This window comes from Schistocerca gregaria, chromosome 4, assembly GCF_023897955.1.
Source record: "Schistocerca gregaria isolate iqSchGreg1 chromosome 4, iqSchGreg1.2, whole genome shotgun sequence".
Lineage (NCBI taxonomy): Eukaryota > Metazoa > Arthropoda > Insecta > Orthoptera > Acrididae > Schistocerca > Schistocerca gregaria.
The window spans coordinates 95599858-95626457 of record NC_064923.1 but is presented as its reverse complement, the minus strand read 5'-3'; the positions used below and the strand labels follow the sequence as shown (position 1 = coordinate 95626457).

The 26600-nt window shown below is 43.7% G+C and overlaps 1 protein-coding gene across 1 annotated transcript in view; it reads left to right on the top strand.

Moving 5' to 3' along the window:
- Positions 1 to 26600, top strand: part of LOC126267614 (SCY1-like protein 2) — a 966784-nt gene that overhangs the window by 498808 nt on the left and 441376 nt on the right. The window contains exon 6 of the mRNA XM_049972914.1: positions 8817 to 8912. Within this exon, the coding sequence (XP_049828871.1) occupies positions 8817 to 8912 (96 nt within the window). The remainder of the gene's footprint in view (positions 1 to 8816; positions 8913 to 26600) is intronic.

Below are 26600 nucleotides of genomic sequence, written 5' to 3'. Positions count from 1 at the left end.
TGGCTGAATTTCCCGTAGTATCGTCTTTGTCATTGGCTACCTCATTTTGCAAATCTAATCCAACGAAAGATCGACACCGGGTAACCATGCCTACCAGCCTTCATACTGGCTGATGTAGTTTCCAAAGCAGTGAGTCGAAAATCCACTGGGCAGCGTTTGGCGTACAGCATCCGAAATCCCTTGTCGTTTTCACGCGGGATCCTTATTGTATCACGCCATGTGTTGCATACTGGTACCATTGCCAATTTTCTCGTGGACACCGCTAGGAATTTCTTAAGTGTTTATTTGCAAACATGAACCGACGAGACGGCTGCCGTCCACCAACAAACCTGTTTGTTTCTTGAGGGAACACTTGTAAGCGGCGCTCAGGGTTTGGAAAAGCCCCACTGCTGTCAGTCACTCTTTAAGCGGCAAAACCCTTTCAGAGCGGATCAAAGACTTCAGTTAAACTGTACCTGTATGTCTTCTGTTTCACTATGACCAAGTGAGGCTTAAGAGAAGTCCTTTTGTCCTGAGCGACTAGTGGCGAAGTATTACAATACCTGGTCCTGTCTGAGGTTCGAGTCCTCCCTCAGGGATGGGTGTGTGTGTGTGTGTTTGTCCTTGGAATTTAGGTTAAGTAGTGTGTAAGCTTAGGGGCTGATGACCTTAGCAGTTAGGTCCCATAAGATTTCACACACATTTTTAAAATTACAATACCCAGCTTCTTTAGCCAATTAAACACAATTTTCAAGAAAATTAAATAGTTAAAGGGCACACTATTACGAGTGGTTTATCTTTTGTAGTTATTTTAAAAGCTCTTGTACTTATCAGACTAATGTATTTTCTTCGCAGTTTCACAAGGTAATACTGACGAGCTCACACGCAAGAGATATAGCTGACCATTATGGCAAGAAAATGGTTAGTATACAATTTTACGACAAATGGTGACACGTGGAAATATCACCTAAGACCTTTTTAACATATTAATGTTGTCTTTCCCCTCCGTTACTCAGTGCTAGCAGACAAGGAGAAGGTCTCAGGCACGGCCAACCGATTGCGCTCATATTTGGTAGATTTCTTGGGTACAACATGAAATGAAAAGCTCGAAGATATTTAGGCTCAACGCATCCCCGTTTTTGAGAAAACCATCCCTGAACTTAATGACTCGCAATCCACTCAAAATTGACAGCATCGATAGATAATTGAAAACTGATCATTGTTCATAACGGTATATGGGGTCCGCAAACGCATATTTTCTTAGAGACTTTGGAAAGATTGACTGTACATTTTGCTATCCTAAGGTAAACGCCAGGCAGCGAAAGCGCCGCTCGTATAGCGACCATGGCATTTGGGTGGGGAACCAGTGTCCGATTCTCAAACGAATAGTCTTTTACTCATTTATTCCGTTTGAAATTGGTGGGAATATGAGGCTAAATAAAGTAAGTAAATCAGTAAGGAATACTAACGAGATAGGCAAATAACTTTCTCAAACGACTTGGAGTTCAAATGGTTCTGAGCACTATGCGACTTAACTTCTGAGGTCATCAGTCGCCCAGAACTTAGAACTAACCTAAGGACAACACACACATCCATGCCCGAGGCAGGATTCGAACCTGCGACCGTAGCGGTCGCTCGGCTCCAGACTGTAGCGCCTAGAACCGCACGGCCACTCCGGCCGGCTGTGTCATTGTGCCTTAAGCATATTATCAGTGGCCCAGTATTTGCACCACAGAATATGGGCTTACGCATTGATTAAGGACGGTGGACCGTAGCTATTATTTTACGTAACTAATGTATCAGGGGATCATTGACTCTCCACTCAGCGCCTACAGCAGTTTTCCAGGAACCTATACCGTAGCCGCGGACATAACCTTTGTCTATAACGGGAGACAACATAATCACTAGAGGCTGCCGAAATATCAAACATGATACCAAATACCAAACTGAAATCCCTGGGCTAACAGGACAGAGCGGATGAGGTTATATACGTGGAAAGGAGCCAAAGTAAGTTAGTGTCAGTTGCACTCAACACATAAACTGCGGCCAAAATAAGTTACTGTCAGTTTCACTCAACATATCAACTTTATTTGTTAAAACACACAATCACACAAGCAAGAATCAAAAACTCTCAAGGTTTTAACGAAAGACCTCCTTTCATTTAGTTTAGATCGGCTGAAGGCCACATCTACAATCCAGGGCACAAGGCCTAAGAAAGGAATTGAGGTACAGGAGTTCTTCTGGAGGTTTCACTTCTTTAGAAAAAAACAATTTTATCTTCAATATAAACAGGTTGAAAGACTTAGCTTAAATTCTTCCCATAGAAATCGACTGAAGGCCACATATTAATCAAGAACAATTTTACGGGGCCGAGGCAAAGATTTCCAATGTTTAATCTATATAGGTTGAAAATTCGGCTGAAGGCCTCATATCGACAAACCAATTTAAAGGGTTAAGAACTAGGATGACGATTTTCCAATTTGAAAAGGCTGAAGTCCTTATCCTAAAATATTTCTTGTAAAACTCGGCTGAAGGCCTGATACTAAAGAATAACAATCACTTAAGGGCACGACAAGAATTTTGAGTTTTTAATTTAAGAGAGATTAAAACTCGGCCTAAGGCCACACATCATGCAGAAAACAATTTTACGGCTTAATGCCTAAAGGGAAGAGCTTGTAAATTTCAACTAAGATAGGCTTTATCCTGAAGTGCTTCACATAAAACTCGGCTGATGGCCACATACGAAACCCAAACAATCGCACGGCTTAAGGCCCAGACAAAGAAATTTTGAAATGTTCAATTTAAGATGGAAAACTCGGCTGCCCGCATCTCGTGGTCGTGCGGTAGCGTTCTCGCTTCCGACGCCCGGGTTCCCGGGTTCGATTCCCGGCGGGGTCAGGGATTTTCTGTGCCTCGTGATGGCTGGGTGTTGTGTGATGTCCTTAGGTTAGTTAGGTTTAAGTAGTTCTAAGTTCTAGGGGACTGATGACCATCGATGTTAAGTCCCATAGTGCTCAGAGCCATTTGAACAATTTTTTTGAAAACTCGGCTGAAGGCCACATACAAACTAGATCATATTTGTTCAAAATGTGTGTGAAATCTTATGGGACTTAACTGCTAAGGTCATCAGTCCCTAAGCTTATACACTATCTAACCTACATTATCCTAAGGACAAACACACGCACCCATGCCTGAGGGAGGACTCTAACCTGCGCTGGGACCAGCAGCACAGTCCATGACTGCATCGCCCAAGACCGCTCGGCTAATCTCGCGCGGCTAGAAAACATTTCTTACGGCTTAGGACATAGACAAAATTTTTCAACTTTTAATTTTAAAAGCCTGAAAACTCGGCTGCAGGCCACATACCAAACCAAAAACAATTTTTTTAAGGCTTAAGGCCTACGTATCTTATAATTTGTAATTCAATTCCTTTCCACGTATACTTCACGCAAGCCAACGACCTGATTCTTTAGACAAGAAATTTGTCCGAGTCATAACTCTCACTCCTCGTGCAGATCTTCGCATTCTATGGCGCTCAGTAGAGCCTGGTATTAAGTCCAAGTACATACTTGAATGGCAACGATTTTTCTGTAGATATCAGAATCGAGGCCAATTCCTACTCAGCATACCAATGTAAGTGGAAATTCTCGTCCAGTATTCCTGACGTAGGGAATTTCTGTCCAAGGAAGTCCATTTTTACTTTTGCTTCTCTGACTCACATGAATGGACATACGTTTGATTTGTGTTTGCATAGAACATTGTAGTGTGATCGGTAACCGCAATGATCTCTTCATCTCTCTGGTCTCATGAGTGTTCATACTTTGTTACCATAATCTGTTGCACCGGTACTTCATTTCCCCCCTCCACTGTTACAGAATGCATATACTTCCAGTGTAATTCGGACATCAGCAGATTAATAAAAGCAGGCTACAGTTCTTTTCTGGGACACAGCCATATTCGATTTTTTGCCAGTGGCACAATTTAGGATGTGTGTAATTATTCTGAATGAGAAAGGAGTTTGTCTCGTCTACGCCGAGGCTATTACTATTAGTTCAGTAGGCAGAAGAAGTTGAAGAAAATTTTCCTTTGTCTCCATGAAGCAGTTATCCGCTCACAGGCCTGAGCTGCTTTAGAGGCGGCAGAGAAAACGTAAATCTCGGCAGTCTGAGGGGAATTCGAACAAAATTACTGGCTATTTTATATGCAGCCGCCGTCTCAATCGCTACGCCCGTTCGTTATGAACTTATTACGCCAAGTAGTGCTGGTCGGTGAGAGTAGGGTACAACAAAAACTAAAATCACAATGAATATTGTAAACACAAAGTTATCCATAGGTGTGGACCAATTCTTTTGATCAAGCGGTACAAGATGATACACGGGGAAAATCTCTGAGGTTATGTTACCTAACTTTTGAAAGAGGCCATCTTGGATGGAGTTCGTAACTTTCGGATGCAAAAAGGGTCATGTGACTTATTAAGCACACAGAGAATTACATGTGGATAATAATGGTGTCTTTCATTTGAGTGTAGCTCTTATTCATTCTCATTTTACATCGCATTTTCAACAGAACAAGGAAAACTCTGGCAGAGAATATATAAAGGCTAGAAGGAGTGCTAGACGTGTTACGTAGCACGTAGTAAGGCGGTTGTTACCCACTCGCCCATCCTCGTCAACTTTGAACAACTCATGTGCCGGAATGCAAACACAGACGACAACAATCCGTTGCATAAGGTGTGCAAGGTCCCTGTATACACAGTTGTCTTCGCATCTCCCTACAGCTAAAAATCTATTGCATTTAAACAGGGAGAACGTGGCAGCCACCCCATCGGACCTCTACGACCCACCCATCTCCGGGGAAACTGGATATGGCCAGAGCCCACCTTGCTGAACGGAAGTTGGAAATGTCCCTTCTTCAGACATCAGCAGAGGGAACAAATCTTGGTCTAGCAGTTGCTGTTATTGTACCCTGAATGCAGAAGGGCGAACAAAACGAGAACTCTATATCCCATACCAGAATCATTTTACTTGCGCGTAGTATCTTCAATGGCTCCATCCAGGGAACGCTCACACCACACCGGTAAATGTCATTCCAATTATTTACCTCTCCGTTTACCTACAAATTAGCTTCATCCGTAAGGATTATGTCCTCTCTCTTGATATCAGGACAATTTCAATGCATTTGGCTTGTATTAGGACCATTACCTTTCATGTCACTTGTAAGAAAGAAACACCAGTCATACCTCGAGAATGAATAAAGCTACGCTCGAATTAAAACGCCATTGTTTTACTCGAATAATTCTCTACCTTTTTGATATGTCACGTAACAGTCTGTCCATTCGAAAATTAAGAGTTGCATCCAAGATGGCGGATTCAAGACGAGTGGTGTTTGCTGCAGGATTGTAGTGCCAGTCGTTTACGAGGTATCGTATTTTGAGAAGTTGTCACACCGACACTTGTCCAGTACCTGTTGGAGCACACACTAACCCGTAACGAGGCGACTGACCATCACGGGTTGTGGTCAAAATGACCACCGGCAGCGGCAATGCACACTTCCAGGGTGGTATCAGAAGACTGCTGCACACGTGCTAGCGTTTCAGCGTAAAACTCCGAGCAGGCTGCAGTAATACTCATACGTCGTTGATATCGTCTGGTGAAGTTAGTATGTCCTTTCAACAGCGTCTTTTTGTTTTCCCCACTGTAAAAAGTATACAGGCGTCAAATCTGGTGGGAAGGGCCGGGCGAGATGCAAGTCCTCTGCATCCAGTCCAACGATTTGGAAGAAACTGGTGAAGACATGCTGTAGTACTTGGTGCGCAATGTTACCAAACGTTCCTCCTAGTTTGCACAGGATGGTCTTTTAGAATCCGTGGAAGATGGTCTGTTAGGAGGCTGTGATACATGTGCGTGTTCAGCGTTCCGCCTCTGAAACACGGGCCTACGAGCTGATGGTCCACTGTCCCACACCACACATTTACACTCCATGGACGCAGACGTTCCACCTGACGGTGCAAACGGGGATTGTCATCAGATCAATACTGCATGTTTCGGCGGTTTACCTGGTCATGATTAGTAAATGTGGCTTCATCACTAAAGAGGATACATGATACATCTGGAATATCTAGTCTTTATGGCCATGTACAAAAATTAACACGATTCTCATTGTCGTTTCCACGCAGTTCTTGATGGAGAGAAATGTGATAAGTATGGAACTTATGTCGCAGGAGAATACGTGGGACACTTTCCTCACTCATGCCACTTCCACGTGCGCCATTGCGCGGGAGCTAACGTGCGGACCAACTTCAATAGCAGCAAGAACAATCATTTCCCTCTGTTCTGTATTTACTTGTTTCCTTCTGTTACTTTGTCTAGGAATTACACTAGTACTTTCATGTAAATGATTGAAGCGGTCGATAAATAATTGTTGAAGTGGTTGACGTCTATTGGGATATCTTGCCACACAGACACGTACAAGAACTAACTGCAATCATCCTACGCTCTCCGTATACCATGAGTATGTCGGTTTCTCTGCACAAACAAGTGTCAGTGTGGAAACTTGTCAAAATATGAAATTTCGTAAACGACTCTCACTAGAACGCTATAATAAACACCACTGACATTCTGATTTACTATACTTTTAGACTGTTAATGTCAACAGCCATTGTTTCATTTAAAAGAGCGTATGTTTGCACAAAATATACTTTCTAAGAATTATTACAATCTATTTCTTGGCTGACAGCACGAACCACCGGTTTCTAATCCATTCTGTGAAAACCGCACATCAGTAACACTTTACATTTCCGCAATATTTTTGGTGCAAGTTTAGATGATTCCCCCTGTGCACCAGGAACGACACGGGATCCAGCATGTAACACTGTGGTTCAGAAATCAAGTTTGTTTCTGCGTGTCCTTTAATACGTGGCCGATAGGAAACAGGTACACATTATTTTCTGTGGTACAGATAACAACTGTTAACCTGCTATATTTACTGTTTAAAAAAATTTGTTTCAGGATGTCATGCTGCACATAGTGAAAAGCCTTAGCAAATTCTCAATATGATTCCATTGTTAATAACGTTATACTGATTTAATACGAGAGTTGGAACTTTAATAGTGGCAACTATTATTTACAGCTTGTACAAAATAGATACGTGTTTCAAAGTTTTACTGACCCTCAAAGTAGTCACTAGCATTGGGTATAAGCCGTTGCCAGCGATGTGGAAGTCGTAGGATACTCTTAACACTGCCAGTTGTGTTGACAGTACGAGCGGCGCGGGCTATTTCCTGACGAATTTGTAGCAGTTCTGAAGCGAATGCCGTGAAGTGTGTCCTCCAGTTTACAAATCGAGTTGAATCTATGAGGGCTTAACGCAGGGGAGTGCAGTAGGTGGTATAGCAATTAGCAGCCCCATCAGCCAAACAAATCAGTAACGGCTTGCAAAATGACGGTCAGGTGCTGCAGAAAGTGTCATCACCTCTGTCTCTAAGCTGGTCGTAGGTTGTGTCACAAAAGTGAACAGCACAGAGACGGAAGTGATGGCACTTTCTGCAGGACCTGACCATCATTTTGCAGAACAATGCTCAAGCACGTACAGTGCAAGCCATTACTGATTTTTTGGATGATAGGTCTGCTAAGTGCTATACCACCTACTACACTCCCCTGACTTAAGCCCACGTAAGTTCAACTCGATTTCTAAACTGAAGGAAACACTTCACGGCATGATTCGGAACAGCTACAAATTCGTCGGGCAACAGACCGCGGCGCTCGAACTGTCAACACGACTGGCACTGTTAAGAGTATCCTACGACTTACGGGTTATACACAGTGCTGGTGACTACTTTGAAGGTAAGTGAAACTTAGAGACACGTACCTATTTTGTACGAACTGTAAATAAATAGTTGCTACTATTAAAGTTCTAAACCTCGTATAGCATTATTGCAGGAAAATTTTTGTCATTTCAGAATATGATATCATACATATTATTGTATACGTACAACATTGGTCACCAGCATTGGGTATAACCCGTTGCCAGCGACGTGGACGTCGTAGGATACTCTTAACACTGCCAGTTGTGTTGACAGTACGAGCGGCGCGGGCTATTACCTGACGAATTTGTAGCAGTTCTGAAGCGAATGCGTCAAGTGTGTCCTCCAGTTTAGAAATCGAGTTGAATTTATGAGGGCTTAACGCAGGGGAGTGCAGTAGCTGGTATAGCAATTAGCAGCCCCATCAGCCAAACAAATCAGTAACAGCTTGCAAAATGATGGTCAGGTGCTGCAGAAAGTGTCATCACCTCTGTCTCTAAGCTGGTCGTAGGTTGTGTCACAAAAGTGAACAGCACAGAGACGGAAGTGATGGCACTTTTTGCAGGACCTGGCCATCATTTTGCAGAACAATGCTCAGTACAGTGCAAGCCATTACTGATTTTTTGGATGATGGGTCTGCTAAGTGCTATACCACCTACTACACTCCCCTGACTTAAACCCACGTGAGTTCAACTCGATTTCTAAACTGAAGGAAACACTTCAGGCATGATTCGGAACAGCTACAAATTCGTCGGGCAACAGACCGCGCCGCTCGAACTGTCAACGCAAGTGGCACTGTTAAGAGTATCCTACGAGTTACGGGTTATACACAGTGCTGGTGACTACTTTGAAGGTAAGTGAAACTTACAAACACGAACCTATTTTGTACGAACTGTAAATAAATAGTTGCTACTATTAAAGTTCTAAACCTCGTATATCATTATTGCAGGAAAATTTTTGTCATTTGAGAATATGATATCATACATATTATTGTATACGTACAACACTGGTGACTGAAGTGGGTGTTGTGTGGCAGATCGCGTGAACGACATGGACGGGCTGGAGTCGGTGCCGTGTCAGCCGTGGTCCAGCCGCCTGCCCAAGATGGCGCAGCCGGACCTCGACTACATTGGTGAGTTCAGGCAGCGCAGCTGAGGAAGCGGCAGCCTTGCTGCCGAAGTCAGATCCGTCAAGGGGGCGTCCCGAACTACTGAATGCTGCATAGGATTAACCAACACTACAGTAAAAGTCTGGGCGTTTAGCACGTACTGGCGAAACCGAAAAGGTTCTTCTCTACAGACACTACAATAACGAAATCATGTATTTATCTGGGGAAGAAGGGATTGAAACATATTGTTTAAAAAGAGTTGAGGTTAGTGAATGTTAGATAAAATAAAAACATTTTTCAGACTGGCATGTGTTTGGTGTTTTGAGTGCACATTGAACTGCAGCTCCTCCTATAAATGTCTGGATTGTTAAGTCACTTCGAAGGTCGAATGGAGGCTACGGGATACGACTTTCAATACGACACGCCTAATAAAGCACTGTGGACTTCCCACCTACGTTTGTATATTTTTTTTAAAATATAGGTGCATGAATTCAAACTCAGTGTGCTTGTGTTAAAGGCAATCCGTGTGATTAACGTCCAGTATCTACTGAAATGAATACAAACGAATAAGTGAACGATGTGTCACTGAATTTAATACTTGTTGCAAAATCTCCCTTGTACACCTACTACGAAAGTGTTCGATGAATTTTAAGAGTGGTCTATGCAATTTGTGTGACAGTTTCGTTAAATACTGGCCGAAAACAATTTTCTAAAATGAATTTATCGTAAATGTTTGCACCGTTTCCAAACCAATACACTTCATCCTGCGTGCCAATTTGTTATTCAAGATGATACGGGGAACTACCCCTCCACGGCGGAGTAGGTCATCGTCAGCTTGCCTTGCAACGCGATATGGACTGTTCCTACTAGTTACCTACAACTGGACTATCTAAATAACTACGCACGTATTCTGCAGCAACAGACGAATACAGGTGAAGATATAAGCATAGAATGTAAATTAAAGAAAAAGGAACAGGTCCTCATGTTAAATCACCTGTTTATAAAGACACTTTCCGAATGTAAACGTAAGCTACTTGAATTTTGTTGTTTTCTTAAAATATAACTAAATTCCGCCTCTGTGACATTTATTTTAGATGAATTTTCATTCGTTGTTTTGCCACATGTACTGCAGTGAAACTGTGTTTCGTTGTCCCTTTACTCGCATTTGTGTAAGGACAGCAGGTTTCCATTTTACGAAGTAACATGACTATTCATGGGCGTTGAAGTCGTAATTTGTTCCAAATCCACTTCCCAACATAAACCACATTTTCAAAAGTCTAATGCAACATCGTCGTCACAAATGAAATGCTTTTGGTTATATTGGTTAGTAGGCACGTTAATTATGTGTGAAGTAGACTACATGGATGGAATTACAGGACTATTTTGGCGTGTTACATCACAGTCCTTAGTAGTCACAGGATAATTTGATGAGAAGTGTTCAGTTAAAATTACTAGATTAGTTTGTAAAAATGCGGCAGAATAAAAACTGAATATTTTTCTGGAAACGTTCACCTGCAGGCATGTATGTATCCATTTCAGCCAAATTTGGCACACAAATAGCAAACTTCGAAAGTATCAGCATTGTGGGGTTTTTACCTCCTAGATGCAATAGGAATGTGCAAAAAAGTGTTTAGGCTGGCCTTCACAGCAGGCTTATTGTGTGGGACTAGTATCGACATACCTTCTTTACCTGCTGTGCATGGCAGCCTATATATCAGATGCAAAAAACTGTAATCAAGCCCATGACATGTAGGGTGCCCCACATAACACTCATGCTGTGTTGGAGTAGTATTGGCATACTTCATCAACCAGTTTAGGAGCACCTACACATAACACATGCAGGTAGACTTGGCTGAGGGAAGGGTAAGATGGATAGTGGACGAAATAGACAGAGAGGGAGGGTTGAAAAGAGAGAGCAGGTATGGATGGACAGAGAGAGGGAGGGAAGATGGGAAGGAACAGGGTGTTAGGGTGCAGGTGATAGATAGGGGTAAGTTGTTGAGCATACAGACAGAGGAGATAGAGAAGGTGGACAGAGAGAGGGTTGAGGAGGGGATGGTCAGAGAGAGATGTAGAAGGTTATGTATAGAGTAGGTGGGTGGAGGAAATGGTCAGAGAGAAGGCGAGGAGAACATGGAAAAAGAGAGAGACAAGGAAGGAGGTAGCAGGTGTTTTGAGGTTTAAGGGAGATGGAAAAGGTAGGGCATTTGGAGGAGATGGAGGGGGGAAGAGAATATGGACACATAGAGGGGGAAGGAAGATCTAGTCAGAAAAACGGACCAGATGGACCAAGAAAGGGGGCAGGAGAAGATGAAAGGACAGACAGAGTGAGGAGGAAAAGGCAGACAGAGATGGGAGGATAAGGTGGACAGAGAGACAGAGGTAGTATGAAATGGACACTGAGAAGAGGTGGAGGAGGTGTGCACAGTTATGTGAGTCGAATACATTTGCACTTGGAACCTTGGGGTAAACAGGCCCATGTGGAGAGAGGAAATAAATAAATGTCTAGGAAAAGCATCTTAATGTATATAAAAGTGAATGTATGGATGGATATGTAAGAACTTCTCCTAGGTCGCTGGACTGAATTGGGTCACACAAACTTCTTGCCCAGAGAGGATCAACACAGGGGGCTTATAATGCTCTAGCTCTAATATTTACAGATACTTAAGCACTTGCCATGTAGGTTGCTCTTTAGGATAGGTGTGTTCTGTGGTAATAGTATTGACCTGCTTTGCAGGGCAGGCTACACATCACTGGTAAGAAACAGTTTTCCATCCCACCACATGTAGGCTGCCCAGCACAAAAAGCATGTTTTGTTGGAGTTGTATCAGCCTGCTTAATTGGCTGGCTTTGTATGGCAACCTACAAGTCATGGTAAAATAGCGGTTTTCAAGCCCTTGACACACAGGTCATGCCTGGAAGAAGGTTGAGATGGATAGGAGATGGAGAGAGATGGCAGGAGGTTATGGATAGGCAGAGAGAGGGAAGAAGAGGATGTAAAGACAGGGAGGGAGTGGGAGGAAGTGATGTACAAAGAGAAAGGGGGTGGAGGAGATGAACAGAAAAAGGCCAGGGAAGAGGAGATGGGTTAAGAGGATATGAATATATAGCAAGGTGAGATGGTGATGGATAGAGAGGGAGGAAGAGCAGGTGGACCATGAAATGTGCATATTATATGTGATATACAAGGACACAGGCGAAGATAGAAAATCTAATATGTGTAAAGCAGTACACATGTGTGTATGCCCAGGTCTCCTTCCAAACCCCTAGATCGATTTCAACAAATGTGTCACACAAACAACATACTCCATAAGTATCGGCACCAAGAGTTTTATAACTTCCTATGTCCAATAGGAGCTGATATATAGGCAGAATCTTTTTTCATCTCCTGCTTTGTATGCTGCAATGCACAACAAGCACGTTGAGTAGCAACTGCCTTATGGACTTGCACAGCAGGGCAGCCTACAGACCTGCACTGCTCAGAACAGTTTTAAAGTCTTTAACATGTAGTCTGCACTGTACATGTGATTTGTGAGAGTAATATCAGTATGCTTTATCAACCTTTTTTCCAGGATCCACATGCACTGATGGGAATGAGTGGGGGAAGGCTGAGATGGATGAAGGAGGGAATGGACAGAGAGGAGGGCAGAAGTGCTTGGACAGATATATTGGGGCGGAGCTGGTAAGCAGAGAGGGGTAAAGAGGAGAAGAGAGGGAGGAGTAAGAGATAGGCAGAGAGGAAAGGAGAAATAGATGGTCAGGGAAGAGTTGGAGGAGATGGCCAGAGACTGGGAAAGGAGGATATGGGTACATAGTGTGGAAAGATGCGATGAACAGAGATGGGAGAATGAAGTGTACAGAAATAGAGAAGAACAAGTGGATGGACAGCAAGAGGAAAGCAAGAAAGAGCTATAGAGGGAGACAGGACAGAAGGGGATATGCAAAGGCTCAAAGAAGATGAACAAGGTGGGGGCGGGGAGGGGGGGAGGAACTGAAAGAGATGGACCAAGATGGGCAAAGAGAGTTGGACAGGGAGAGAGGACAAGATTAGATAGGGATGGGAGGAAATGAATAGTGAGAGGGAGAAGAGGATACAGACAGAGAGGCCGGTCAGGATGAGAAGGATAGCTAGAAGGGACAGGAAGAGATGGACACGAAGAAACAGGAAGGAGGACATGGTCAAAGAGAGAGAGGGAATTAGACAGTGAGAGGTGGGAGGAGATTGTAGAAAGTCAGGAGTAGGAGATGGGTAGAGAAGGAGAGGAGATGACTGTGGGGAAGGAGGAAATGGGCAGAAAGTGATTATGGGGATGAGGATATGGACAGACAAAACAGCGCATGAGGAGGTAGACAGAGAGAATGGCATAAGGGGAACTGGATAGTAAGCAGGAGGAGGTGAACAAAGAGAGGTGGGTGAAGAAGGTAGACAAAGAGAGGTGGGTGGGAAGATGGAGCAGAAAGAAGGGGAAGAAGACTTATTCAGCAGGCAAAAAGAAAGTGGAGATAAGAATGTAGCTGAAAGGGATATATGGTGTGAAGTGGGAGATGTGGGGTGTGTGAGTGGCCAGGTGGCAGGACGACACATTCTGAGGACATGTGTGCCAGATGATATCTACAAATACTCAATGTGTTGTCTGTCCCAAATGACTGGCATATTGTGGGAGTTGTAATAGCCTGCTGCATCAACCCATCAACCTGTTTCACAGGAGCTACGTCTGGGGATGGGCATAGTTAGTGGGGGGAGGGGGAGTTGAAAGGGACAGTTGTTTGAATGAACAGAGTGAGGTTGCAAAAGGTAATGGACTGAGGGAGGGGGTTAAGACAGGATAGAAAGAGAGCAGGAAGAAGAGAAGGGACAAAGATAGGTGTGGAACTAGTGAACAGAGACTGAAGGGAAGAGGAGATGGGCAGAGAGGTGGAGGAAGAGGAGATGAGGAGTTGACAAAAAGGGAAGATGAGGAGATGCAAAGAGAGAGAAGCAGCAGAAGAGATGGATGGGGAGAGGGGGGGGGGGGAGGAAATGGAGATGGGAGTGGCAGATGGGGGGAGGGGGAGCTGGAGACGGACCAACAGAATATGGGGAAAAAGAGGTGTGTGCATTATATGTGTTGAAAGCATATGCCATAGGGAAAAGGCTACTATATAAATAGAAAAGCATGTATGTATATATCCAGTACCTCCTCCTAAACAACTGGATTGATTTCAACTAAATTCTGTGCATACTCTGCTTACTGCATAAGATTGAGCAATGTTGGGCTTAGGACCCCTAGCTCCCATGTGAGCTGTGACAGGACAAACCAAGGTTTTCTACCGCCCACTTGATGGCTGCTCTGCACTACAGGCATGTTGCGTGGGCAATATAGGGCCTATAAATGGTTCAAATGGCTCTGAGCACTACGTGACTTAACATCTGAAGTCATCAGTCCCCTAGAACTTAGAACTGCTTAAACCTAACTAACCTAAGGACATCACACACATCCATGCCCGAGGCAGGATTCGAACTTGCGACCGTAGCAGTCGCGTGGTTCCGGACTGAAGCGCCTAGAACCGCTCGGCCACCGCAGCCGGCATAGGGCCTATATAAGCAGATGGGCATAGCTGAGCAGAAGTTGGACAGAAAAGTGGACTGTGATCATCTTTTACTGTTGACACTATGTAGTTACGTCATTTATGTAGGGAACGGAAGCAGAAGCCACAGGCTGGTATAGCCCATATGAAAGTGTAACAGAGATTCTCGGGGAACGTGTATCAGAAACTATGGAAGAGAAACAACATACCTCTCACGAGATTGTCTTAGGTACATTTAGAGAGCAGGTATTCGAGGGAGACTGCGACATTTCCGTTGCCACCATTGTGCACCTTGCAACGTCGTTTTGACAGTATGTAGCTGTAGTCAGTCCACACAAGTACCGCTCATCATGTCTACAATCTTGTCTACCAGGGGCGCCCAGAGTAGAGGGAAAGTGTCGGTCTGTTTCTTATTACAAAAAACATTATTTTTAGAGTGGAATGTTACGCGCCCATTCCACACAGCAGTTAGAAATTTGTCTAGTTTGATATTTGTTTTATCGATATGTATTGACAGGGACAGTAAAACATGAACAATAATCAGTACTCCAGCAGATGCGATACAGTCTCGCAGACGATCTATGTATCACAGCCTTCCAGATGTACCCCTTCAAGTTTTCACGAAAGCGATGCAAGGAAGCGTTATTCAGCCAATAATGAAGTGAGGCTTCGAAAAGTGGACGTGGCGGGAAGGTCGCTTGATACTTTTAATTATTTTTGAGGTAGTTTGGATGCGATTTCATCATCGAAACTTTCGGAACTTATTGTCTGTGAGTTCTATAATTAAATAAAGATTAAATTGAAAATTGACATTTTCGGTCAATTTTGCTCATTTCGGATGATCACAACAGTGGTTTGTAGGCTACGAAGCCGAATACAGAACAGGGTACATGGGCACGCTACAGAATACCAATGGACAGTGGAATAATTGAATAATCAAACACATTTACTTCTCTTTTGAGAAGCAGTCATGTAGAACATTATAATCATTGCCATTCTCTGAATAAAATCTTTTGTCAGCTCTATAGTAAACTATCTTCCTAGTTGCGGTGGTTCTCGTGGAGGTAACTAAGTGTGACGTCGTCAGCATGACCCGAGCTGAGGACACGACCAGTGCTGACGAACTGGCACCCGAGGGCTATCGTCGGCTTCCTTGATGCCAGTGCCGGAGAGGGCCCTGGTGTCGCGTAGTCCTTCCGGAGAGGGGAGGTGCGGCACCTGATTTAAGCCCAGTTTACACGACGGCATTGGATTGCGCCACTCGTTCCGTGGGATGAGTTGCACGCAAATGGTTTCATATTTGACTGTAGACACGGTGAAACTGAGTCGTGTCTGAAATGAAAGTTTCGGCAGCTGCACGTCGCACGAATTTTGATGAATTTAAAGCTTGTTGCTTTGAATCACTGCGTAAGAAAAAAATACGAAACGTGTTTCCATTCGTGACTGGATGAATAAAAGACGTCAGCTTGGTTGCTCAACAAGTAATTTGTAATGGAAGATCCAAGAAGTTCTTTTAATTATCTTAGAATGTCACCATAACTGTTCACGTTTCTTCTAAATAGAGTTAGTTATGCGATAAGGAATAAAGATACTGTAATGCTTGAAGCACTGTCGCCAAAACTGAAATTACATACCACATTGCGTACATTACAATCGAGAACACTCGGCATGCTATATGATGCGGTTTTAGATGGTGATGACGCTTTTTCATTAAGACCAATAATTGTATACATTAACAGTAATAATTATTAACATTAACGGCCGCATTAAGAAGAGAATTATTTGCAAACTACTCTCTTGAAGATAGATATGTATAGTGGCAATATTTCAAAATTCAAACATATGTGAATGTGGAGCACTGCTACGACGTTTTAAATAGGTAAATATTGAATAAAGAACGCAGCTTATTGATTCGTGTAACGTTCCCTCGCGTCAACAAAATTCCTTAAAAAAATGTCGCCCAACTCGAACTATGGGCTTTTAGTCTTGTAGAGTAGAGCATTTTCACAGCTAGAATTACATTTGCTTGTATTTTTCTTAATTCAGTTGCATATTTGCTTCTAATTCAATAAATTTTGCCCTGCAGTTCAGATATTGCAAACTGTGTTCTGATCGCATGTGAAGGTCTCAGAAGCAGCAATATGTTGCTTATTTTTGTAATCAGCGTCACTGAAATCCTACGAACACCTATGCAAAGCATAGATATCCAAAAGCGAATATTATTATCCATTCTCCACTGCATATTTTAGTTTGTCTATACTCTACGAACAAACATAACCCCAAAACTCATGCAAGTAGTGTCGCCGAAGTTGGAACACGCCGAAAGTGTTTAGTTTCACCGACGAGTTGCGCAGTGGGCGGTAGTGCAGTTGCCTAAAACCTAGTGTCGTCGTGTAAACTGGGCTTTACGCATGCTGCCACGCTGGCGCCACACCTCGGGGCCGCAGATTCTGACGTTAGAGCTGGCCTGCTTTTGACAATCAGCCCACGAGTGGTTTCTTATGATGACATCGCAAATTCCATGAACGACACCCTCTGAAGACGAGTCCTGGGTCATGACGACGTGGCATGGACTCCACTAATGTCTGAAATAGTCCTGGAGGGAACTGCCACCATGAATCCTGCACTGCTGCCAAAAATACGTAAGAGTACGAGGGGGTCGAAAAGCACGTTGCAAGGCACTCTAGATATGCTGAATAATGTTCATGTCTGCCGAGTTTGTTGGCCAGCGGAAGTGTTTAAATTCAGAAGAATGTTCATGGAGCCACTCTGTAGCAACTCTGGAAGTGTGGAGTCTCGCATTGTCCTGCTGGAATTGCCCCAGTCCGTCGGAATTCACAATGGACACGAATGGATGCTGGTGATCAGACAGGATGCTTACCTACGTGTCACTTCTCATAGTGGTATCTAGGCGCATCAGGGTCCATATACCACCAACTGCACACGTCCCACACTATTACAGAGCCTCTACCATATTGAACAGTCCACTGCTGACATGCAAGGTCCATGGATACATGAGGTTGTCTCCATACCCGTACACGACCATCCACTCGATAGAATTTTAAACGAGACTCGTCGGACCAAGCGATATGTTTGCATTCATCAAGAGTCCAAAGTCGGTGTTGACGGGTCCAGGCGAGGAGTACACATCGAGGGTACACGAGCGGGTCTTAAGCTCCGAAAGCCCATTTCGATGACGTTTCGTTGACTGTTTTGCACGCTGACACTTGTTGATGGACCGACACTGAAATCTACAGCAGTTTTCGGAAGGATTGCACTTCGGGGTTAATGTTTACCGAATTCCTGATATTCACAGTTCAGTCGTGAAACGGTCGTACGGGAAAATCCCCGCTTCATCGCTACGTCGGAGATGCTGTTTTCCGTCGCTCGTGCACGGCCGTAACACCACGTTCAAACTCACTTGAATCTCAAAATTTTCTACATGGCTGCACGTTCAGAGACCGTGAATAGTTACAATTGAAAGAAAAACAGCCCTCGGTCACTATTTTTAACGAGTTAACTGGGTTTCAACACTGCTAGGAGTGTCTTCCTTAGAATTTAAATAAAAGAATGGTCTATTTTCATGGCCACAGAACTATGATTAAGAACGTATGACAGAGTATAAGTACGGAATCATTGTGAATGACTGGCCGTACTTATATGTAGTAATAAAATAATAAATATGCCAAAAGGGCATTAGTCACAAAGATATTTAAGATAAAGAAACATGTGATGGCGAGTCACCAAGGGCTGCTCGTTACTTGCGTGGTGCAGGTTGCAAAACGGACTGAGGCGCCCGCGTTAACAAATGCGGTCAGGTGACCATGGCACTGCAACGAGCGTGCCACCTACTAGTCGTAGATACAATTAGGCTACTTCACATTGAGCTATAGGCAGAAATGATTATAAATAAACAGTATTTTGTACATAATGGAAAGCAATGTTTGTTTGATAGGAGCATACAACATAACACTTTGTCTACATCAAAGCTTACAACAGTAAGGTACAACATGAAAACAACATTATGAAAATGTACATAGGACTGAGCGACAACTTGTAGCGAGCAATACTGACGTAAAACGCAGCCAAGAAACAATTGATAATTGAAAAATATAGGACTACCTTAGAAGGAAAAGAACATTTCGGCAACCTGCACAAGGAGACCCGAAGTCAGACATCGAGTAACGGCTTTATACCGTTGAAAATATTTTGTTACGTAGCTGTAGCTGTTCGTTAATGATGAGGCTATCCTTTCGAGCAAAATACTTGAAAATCAGTAATTCTTCTAGAATATCTAGTCTCCACCCTTTCTTTTCGGTGTGCAAAATGTTGCTATCGTGGATGGCTTTAGGTGAATGACCTGTAATTAGAAGATGGTCGGCAAAAGACGAATTTTGGGGGCTAGTGCCATTTCTTCTTATCAAGTGTTCTTGATATCTGGTAGTGAAGGCACGCCCTGTTTGTCTATATAGTAAGAGGAGCAAGTATCGCAGACAATTTTGTAGACACCGTAATCTTACTGTCATAAGCTTAGATGTAGACAAAGTGTTATGTTGTATGCTGCTATCAAACAAACATTGCTTTCCATTATGAACCAAATACTGTTTATTTGTAATCATTTATGGCTGTAGCTCAACGTGAAGTGGCCTAATTGTATCTGCGACTACTAGGTGGCGCGCTCGTTGCCATGGTCACCTGACCGCATTTGTTAGCGCGGGCACCTCAGTCCGTTTTGCAACCTGCACCACGCAAGTAACGAGCAGCCCTTGGTGACTCACCATCAAAGTTTTCTTTATCTTAAATATCTTTGTGACTAAAGCCCTTTTGGCATATTTATTATTTTTTAATATGACATATAAGTACGGCCAGTCATTCACAATGATTCCGTACTTATACTCTGTCATACGTTTTTAAACATAATTCGGTGACCATGTTATAGAATATAGACCATTCTTTGATTTAAATTCTGAGGAAGACACTCCTAGCAGTGTTGAAACCCGGTTAACTCGTTAAAAATAGAGACCGAGGGCTGTTTTTCTTTCAATTGTTGTCTTTGCCTCTTGATAACGTGCCATTGTAGCAGCAGTACATCTACATCTACATCTACATCTACATCCATACTCCGCAAGCCACCTGACGGTGTGTGGCGGAGGGTACCCTGAGTACCTCTATCGGTTCTCCCTTCTATTCCAGTCTCGTATTGTACGTGGAAAGAAGGATTGTCGGTATGCTTCCGTGTGGGCTCTAATCTCTCTGATTTTATCTTCATGGTCTCTTCGCGAGATATACGTAGGAGGGAGCAATATACTGCTTGACTCTTCGGTGAAGGTATGTTCTCGAAACTTTAACAAAAGCCCGTACCGAGCTACTGAGCGTCTCTCCTGCAGAGTCTTCCACTGGAGTTTATCTATCATCTCCGTAACGCTTTCGCAATTACTAAATGATCCTGTAACGAAGCGCGCCGCTCTCCGTTGGATCTTCTCTATCTCTTCTATCAACCCTACCTGGTGCGGATCCCACACTGCTGAGCAGTATTCAAGCATTGGGCGAACAAGCGTACTGTAACCTACTTCCTTTGTTGTCGGATTGCATTTCCTTAGGATTCTTGCAATGAATCTCAGTCTGGCATCTGCTTTACCGACGATCAACTTTATATGATCATTCCATTTTAAATCACTACTAATGAGTACTCACAGATAATTTATGGAATTAACTGCTTCCAGTTGCTGACCTGCTACTTTGTAGCTAAATGACAAGGGACCTATCTTTCTATGTATTCGCATCACATTACACTTGTCTACATTGAGATTCAATTGCCATTCCGTGCACCATGCGTCAATTCGCTGCAGATCCTCCTGCATTTCAGTACTATTTTCCATTGTTGCAACCTCTCGATACACCACAGCATCATCTGCAAAAAGCCTCAGTGAACTTCCGATGTCATCCACCAGGTCATTTATGTATATTGTGAATAGCAACGGTCCTATGACACTCCCCTGCGGCACACCTGAAATCGCTCTTACTTCGGAAGACTTCTCTCCATTGAGAATGACATGCTGCGTTCTGTTATCTAGGAACTCCTCAATCCAATCACACAATTGATCTGATAGTCCGTATGCTCTTACTTTGTTCATTAAACGACTGTGGGGAACTGTGTCAAACGCCTTGCGGAAGTCAAGAAACACGGCATGTACCTGTGAACCCGTGTCTAAGGCCCTCTGAGTCTCGTGGACGAATAGCGCGAGCTGGGTTTCACACGACCGTCTTTTTCGAAACCCATGCTGATTCCTACAGAGTAGATTTCTAGTCTCCAGAAAAGACATTATACTCGAACATAATACGTGTTCCAAAATTCTACAACTGATCGACGTTAGAGATATAGGTCTATAGTTCTGCACATCTGTTCGACGTCCCTTCTTGAAAACTGGGATGACATGTGCCCTTTTCCAATCCTTTGGAACGCTTCGCTCTTCTAGAGACCTACGGTACACCGCTGCAAGAAGGGGGGCAAGTTCCTTCGCGTACTCTGTGTAAAATCGAACTGGTATTCCATCAGGACCAGCGGCCTTTCCTCTTTTGAGCGATTTTAATTGTTTCTCTATCCCTCTGTCGTCTACTTCGATATCTACCATTTTGTCAACTGTGCGACAATCTAGAGAAGGAAGCATAGTGCAGTCTTCCTCTGTGAAACAGCTTTGGAAGAAGACATTTAGTAATTCGGCCTTTAGTCTGTCATCCTCTGTTTCAGTACCATTTTGGTCACAGAGTGTCTGGACATTTTGTTTTGATCCACCTACTGCTTTGTCATAGGACCAAAATTTCTTATTATTTTCTGCCAAGTCAGTACATAGAACTTTACTTTCGAATTCATTGAAAGCCTCTCCCATAGCCCTCCTCACACTACATTTCGCTTCGCGTAATTTTTGTTTGTCTGCAAGGCTTTGGCTATGTTTATGTTTGCTGTGAAGTTCCCTTTGCTTCCGCAGCAGTTTTCTAACTCTGTTGTTGTACCACGGTGGCTCTTTCCCATCTCTTACGATCTTGCTTGGCACATACTCATGTAACGCATATTGTACCATGGTTTTGAACTTTGTCCACTGATCCTCAACACTTTCTGCACTTGAGACAAAACTTTTGTGTTGAGCCGTCAGGTACTCTGTAATCTAATTTTTGTCACTTTTGCTAAACAGAAAAATCTTCCTACCTTTTTTAATATTTCTATTTACGGCAGAAATCGTCGATGCAGTAACCGCTTTATGATCGCTGATTCCCTGTTCTGCACTAACTGATTCAAATATTTCGGGTCTGTTTGTCACCAGAAGGTCTAATATGTTATCGCCACGAGTCGGTTCACCGTTTAACTGCTCAAGGTAGTTTTCAGATAAAGCACTTAAAAATATTTCACTGGAGTAACCGATCGAACGACTGCGCCAGACACTTCTTGCTTGTATAGGCGTTGCCGACCGCAGTGCCGTATTCTACCTGTTTACGTACCTCTGTATATGAATACACACGTCTACACCACTTTCTTTGGCGCTTCATTGCATAACCACTCCGTCCACTGCACGGTATAAGCATAGCGAACAGTGACAGTACATATTTTGCTGATAAATTAGTTTTGTGCGTCTTACCAATCTGGCCTCATGTGCGTCCTAAGACCAAAGCACAGTGGGGTCGGTGGCGATGATGAGAGGAGCGGCACCCCCGTCTCCTCGCTAGCCCCCCCCCCCCTTCCCCGGGTACAGAGTAAACCTGCCGTCTGCACCCGAATGACCTCCGCAGTCCCGACCAGTAACTGCATCAGACCGACAGGAGTAGTGGAGCGGTGGAGAGGAGCAGGTGTTGGTGGGCACCGCCGCACACGCCCGCCTATAATCCGCCCCCACCTGGTGGCGTATAAAAACTTTTATACGCGCAGCAGTGACTGGGGGGCGGTGTTCTGATTTACGACGGCGCTGGATGGGAGACGCTTCGCCGACTACACGGCTCTCTACCTGTCGTAAAGCCGACCCAGGAACAAAGCGCCTCTGATCCGCGCAAAGTACCCTCCGCCGCTCCCCGCTCTGCTGCGTCGCCCTCCGCTCCCCCAGTTCTTGTGTTGGAAGGCCGCGTTTCTCACAGAATTTTAAAAATGATAATACAGTATCACTATTCTATTAAAAGGCTTTATATAATTTATTTAAAATAGTGCTTAGCAAATACATTACTGGCCTTTGAAGTTGCTACACCAAGAAGAAATACAGATGATAAACAGGTATTAATTGCACTAATATATTATACTATAACTGACATGTGGTTACATTTTCAGGCAATTTGGGCGCATAGATCCTGACAAATCAGTACCCAGAACAACCACCTCTGGCCGTAATAGCGGCCTTGATACGCCTGGTCATTGAGTCAAACACAGCTTGGATGGTGTGTACAGGTACAGCTGTCCATGCAACTTCAACACGATACCACAGTTCATCAAGAGTAGTGACTGGCGTATTGTGACGAGCCAGTTGCTCGGCCACCGTTGACCAAACGTTTTCAATTGGTGAGAGATCTGGAGAATGTGCTGGCCGGGGCAGAACTCGAACATTTTCTGTATCCAGAATGGCCCGTACAGGACCTGCAACTGCTGAAATATATGGTTTCGCAGGGATCGAATGAAATGTACAGTCACGAGTCGTAACACATCTGAAATGTAACGTCCACTATTCAAAGTGTCGTCAATGCGAACAAGAGGTGACCGAGACGTGTAACCAATGGCACCCCATACCGTCACGCCGGGTGATACGCCACTATGGCGATGGCGAAAACAAGCTTCCAATGTATGTTCACCGCGATGTCGCCAAACACGGATACGACCATCGTGATCCTGTAAACAGAACCTGGATTCATCCGAAAAAAATGACGTTTTGCCATTCGTGCACCCAGGTTGGTCGTCGAGTACACCATCGCAGGCGCTCCTGTCTGTGATGCGACGTCAATGGTAACCGCAGCCATGGTCTCGGTGCTGATAGTCCATGCTGCTGCAAACGTCGTCGAACTGTTCGTGCAGATGGTTGTTGTCTTGCAAATGTTCCCATCCGTTGAGTCAGGGATCGAGACGTTGCTGCACGATCTGTTTGAGCCATGCGTATAAGATGCCTGTCATCTCGACTGCTAGTGATACGAGGCCGTTGGGATCCAGCACGGCGTTCCGTATTACCATCCTGAACCCACCGATTCCATATTCTGCTTACAGTCACTGGATCTCTACCAACGCGAGCAGCAATGTCGCGTTACGATAAACCGCAATCGCGATAGGCTACAATCCGACCTTTATCAAAGTTGGAAACGTGATGGTACGTATTTCTCCCCGTTACACGAGGCATCACGATAACGATTCACCAGGAAACGCCGGTCAACTGCTTTTTGTGTATGAGAAATCGGTTGGAAACTTTCCTCATGTCAGCACGTTGTAGTTGCCGCCACCGGCGCCAACCTTGTGTGAATGCTCTGTAAAGCTAATCATTTGCTTATCACAGCATGTTCCTCCTGTCGGTTAAATTTCGCGTCTGTAGCACATCATCTTCGTGGTGTAGCAATTTTAATTGTCAGTAATGTAGCTTCAGAATAATTATAAGAAACTGTAATTTAGGTCGACATGTCGTCTCAAAAGCATTTGTCGAAAAGTTTTAGAAGTACTTGTGTCATGCAGGTGGTGTAATAACTATGATGGGTACTTTCACATATGAAACCGAAGTGTCCACATACGATTATTACTTTATTAGTATTCCCCTTACAAGCGGACCGTGCATATTCGTTATCACTCTATTCTGTCCAAATTTGTGGTATACTCAGTGCCTGCACAGAAATGACAGTGACAGAAGTGTCAACTCAAGATGGCCAAACGTTGAGTAAAATAGCATTTCTGGCTCGCGTCGTGCGAGATTCCAAACAGATACGTCGTCGTATTTTGTATAGATTCTAGACATACATTTCCACATTGCCAAGCGTACAGAACTTTAACCCGAGGGTCGACTCCTCGAGTAGGAAGATTTTCTATGTCAGTTTTTACGTTTCTTACGCTGCAAGCAAACCGAAATAAAGGTTAGTGTATTGTATTTATTAATACGAGGGCTATCCACAAAGTCCATTACATTTTGGAATTAAAAATAAATAAAGTATTGTTAATTTTTTTTATTATATACGGATGAAAGCCACACTTCAATTCTACTTTTCTACATAGTTGCCATTTAAATTAAGGCACTTGTCGTAGCGATGGACGAGCTTGGAAATTCCTTCGTCGTAAAATTCGGCCGCCTGCGCCTTCAACCACGTGGTTACCTCTTCTTGAAGCTGTGCGTCGCCATCAAAACGCTGCATAGCCAACCACTTCTTCGTTGCTGGGAATAAGTGGAAGTCGCTCGGTGCCAGGTCGGGACTGTACGGCGGATGAGGAAACAACTCTCACTTAAAAGATTCGAGAACTTCACGAGTGGCATTTGCCGTGTGGGCCCGGGCGTTGTCGTGAATCAGCAAGATCTTTGAGTCCAACTTTCCCCTGCGCTTGTTTTGTATTGCTCTTCTGAGGTTGTGCAGAGTTTGGCAATATCTTTGAGAGTTTATTGTAGTGCCTCTTTCCAGGAAATCCACAAAAATCGTATTTCTAAGGGTTACTGATTAACCACGTGGTTGAAGGCGCAGGCGGCCGAATTTTACGACGAAGGAATTTCCAAGCTTGTCCATCGCTACGATAAGTGCCTTAATTTAAATGGCAACTATGCAGAAAAGTAGTATTTAAGTAGCTTTCATCTGTATATAGTAAAAAAATTTCCAATACTTTATTTATTTTAATTCCAAAACGTAATGTACTTTGTGGATAGCCCTCGTATGTCCATAAAACGCAGGAAAATGAGAGCCACACAAAATTTTTTGATTGGAAATAAATTTCGAGGAAGGGATTTTAAAGCAAACACGAGAATCTGGTGTATGAAATTGCATACTTTCTTCATTTTATAGTTGATGCATTATATACGTGGTGGAGTGATATTCGTCATAAATACAGGAAAAGCAGTAACTTCCTCGGCATTTTGCAATCGCTATAAATGTCATATTTTAACAAGTACATAGTTGCTCTAACGATTCTGTAGAAAAACAAGCTTGCTTTTCATTCGTTAAAGGTTCTCTCTCTCTCTCATTGCACGGTTTGGCACTAGAGCATGCGTGACGCATCGTTTAGTAAATATTCGTCAGGACACATAGTGCTGTAGAGTGATATTTTGATGAAATCTTCTTGCAATGTCATTTTTTATGTCAGTGATATAGGAGCGGTTTTGAAGCTTTATGGTCAAATTCTTAACCTGACGACAAAAATAGACATGCACCGTCGCAATAGTTGTCGTGGGCTTCTCAGAGGTTAAAATGAAACTAACGGAATACAAGTATCTGTACGCTTTAATTGCAATCCCATGTTCTAAAGTAATTTGTAGAGCCCTCGTGGACGCTGTAAGTACAATCCTATCCAAAACATTTATTCGCAGTCCCAAATTTTCCTTTGCCTTTCTTTTTGAAGCCTTTTATCAAATTATTAATAAATACAATACAGGGAGATTTCTTCTAACTTGTACAAACTCTAAGGTATGACCATGAGAGGATACCTAACTTATGCCCGGAAATGCATGGTTTTCATGCCAGAGGCCATTTATTCGACCAAACAATGTTACAGAGACTGTGGTCTAATACACGCTGTATCATGCAGCCACAGTTACAGTATGTGTTGAAAATGGTTTCCATGTGCCTCAACGCTCGTGTATACACGTTCACATCGGCCAGGCTGCATCCGGCATGAATACGCCGTTCCAGGTCTCTACACGTAATAGGCTATGCATACACGATACTTTTGAGATGGCCTCATAACCATAAATCGCACGGATTGCGAACGGGTGAACGAACAGGCCATCAAACTGGACACACTCGTCCGATCCATCGACTAGGGAAGACACGATTTAGATTCATCCGGACGAAGTGGACTGGAGCGCCATCACGTAGTAGCCAGATAACCCTTAGAATCATCAGTGGCGCTTCTTGCAGCAGCGGAAGCAAAGTCACCCGCCAGAAACGCCGGTAGTTCCGGCCTGTTAGGCGACGTGGAAGGAAGACTGGTCCCAAAATACA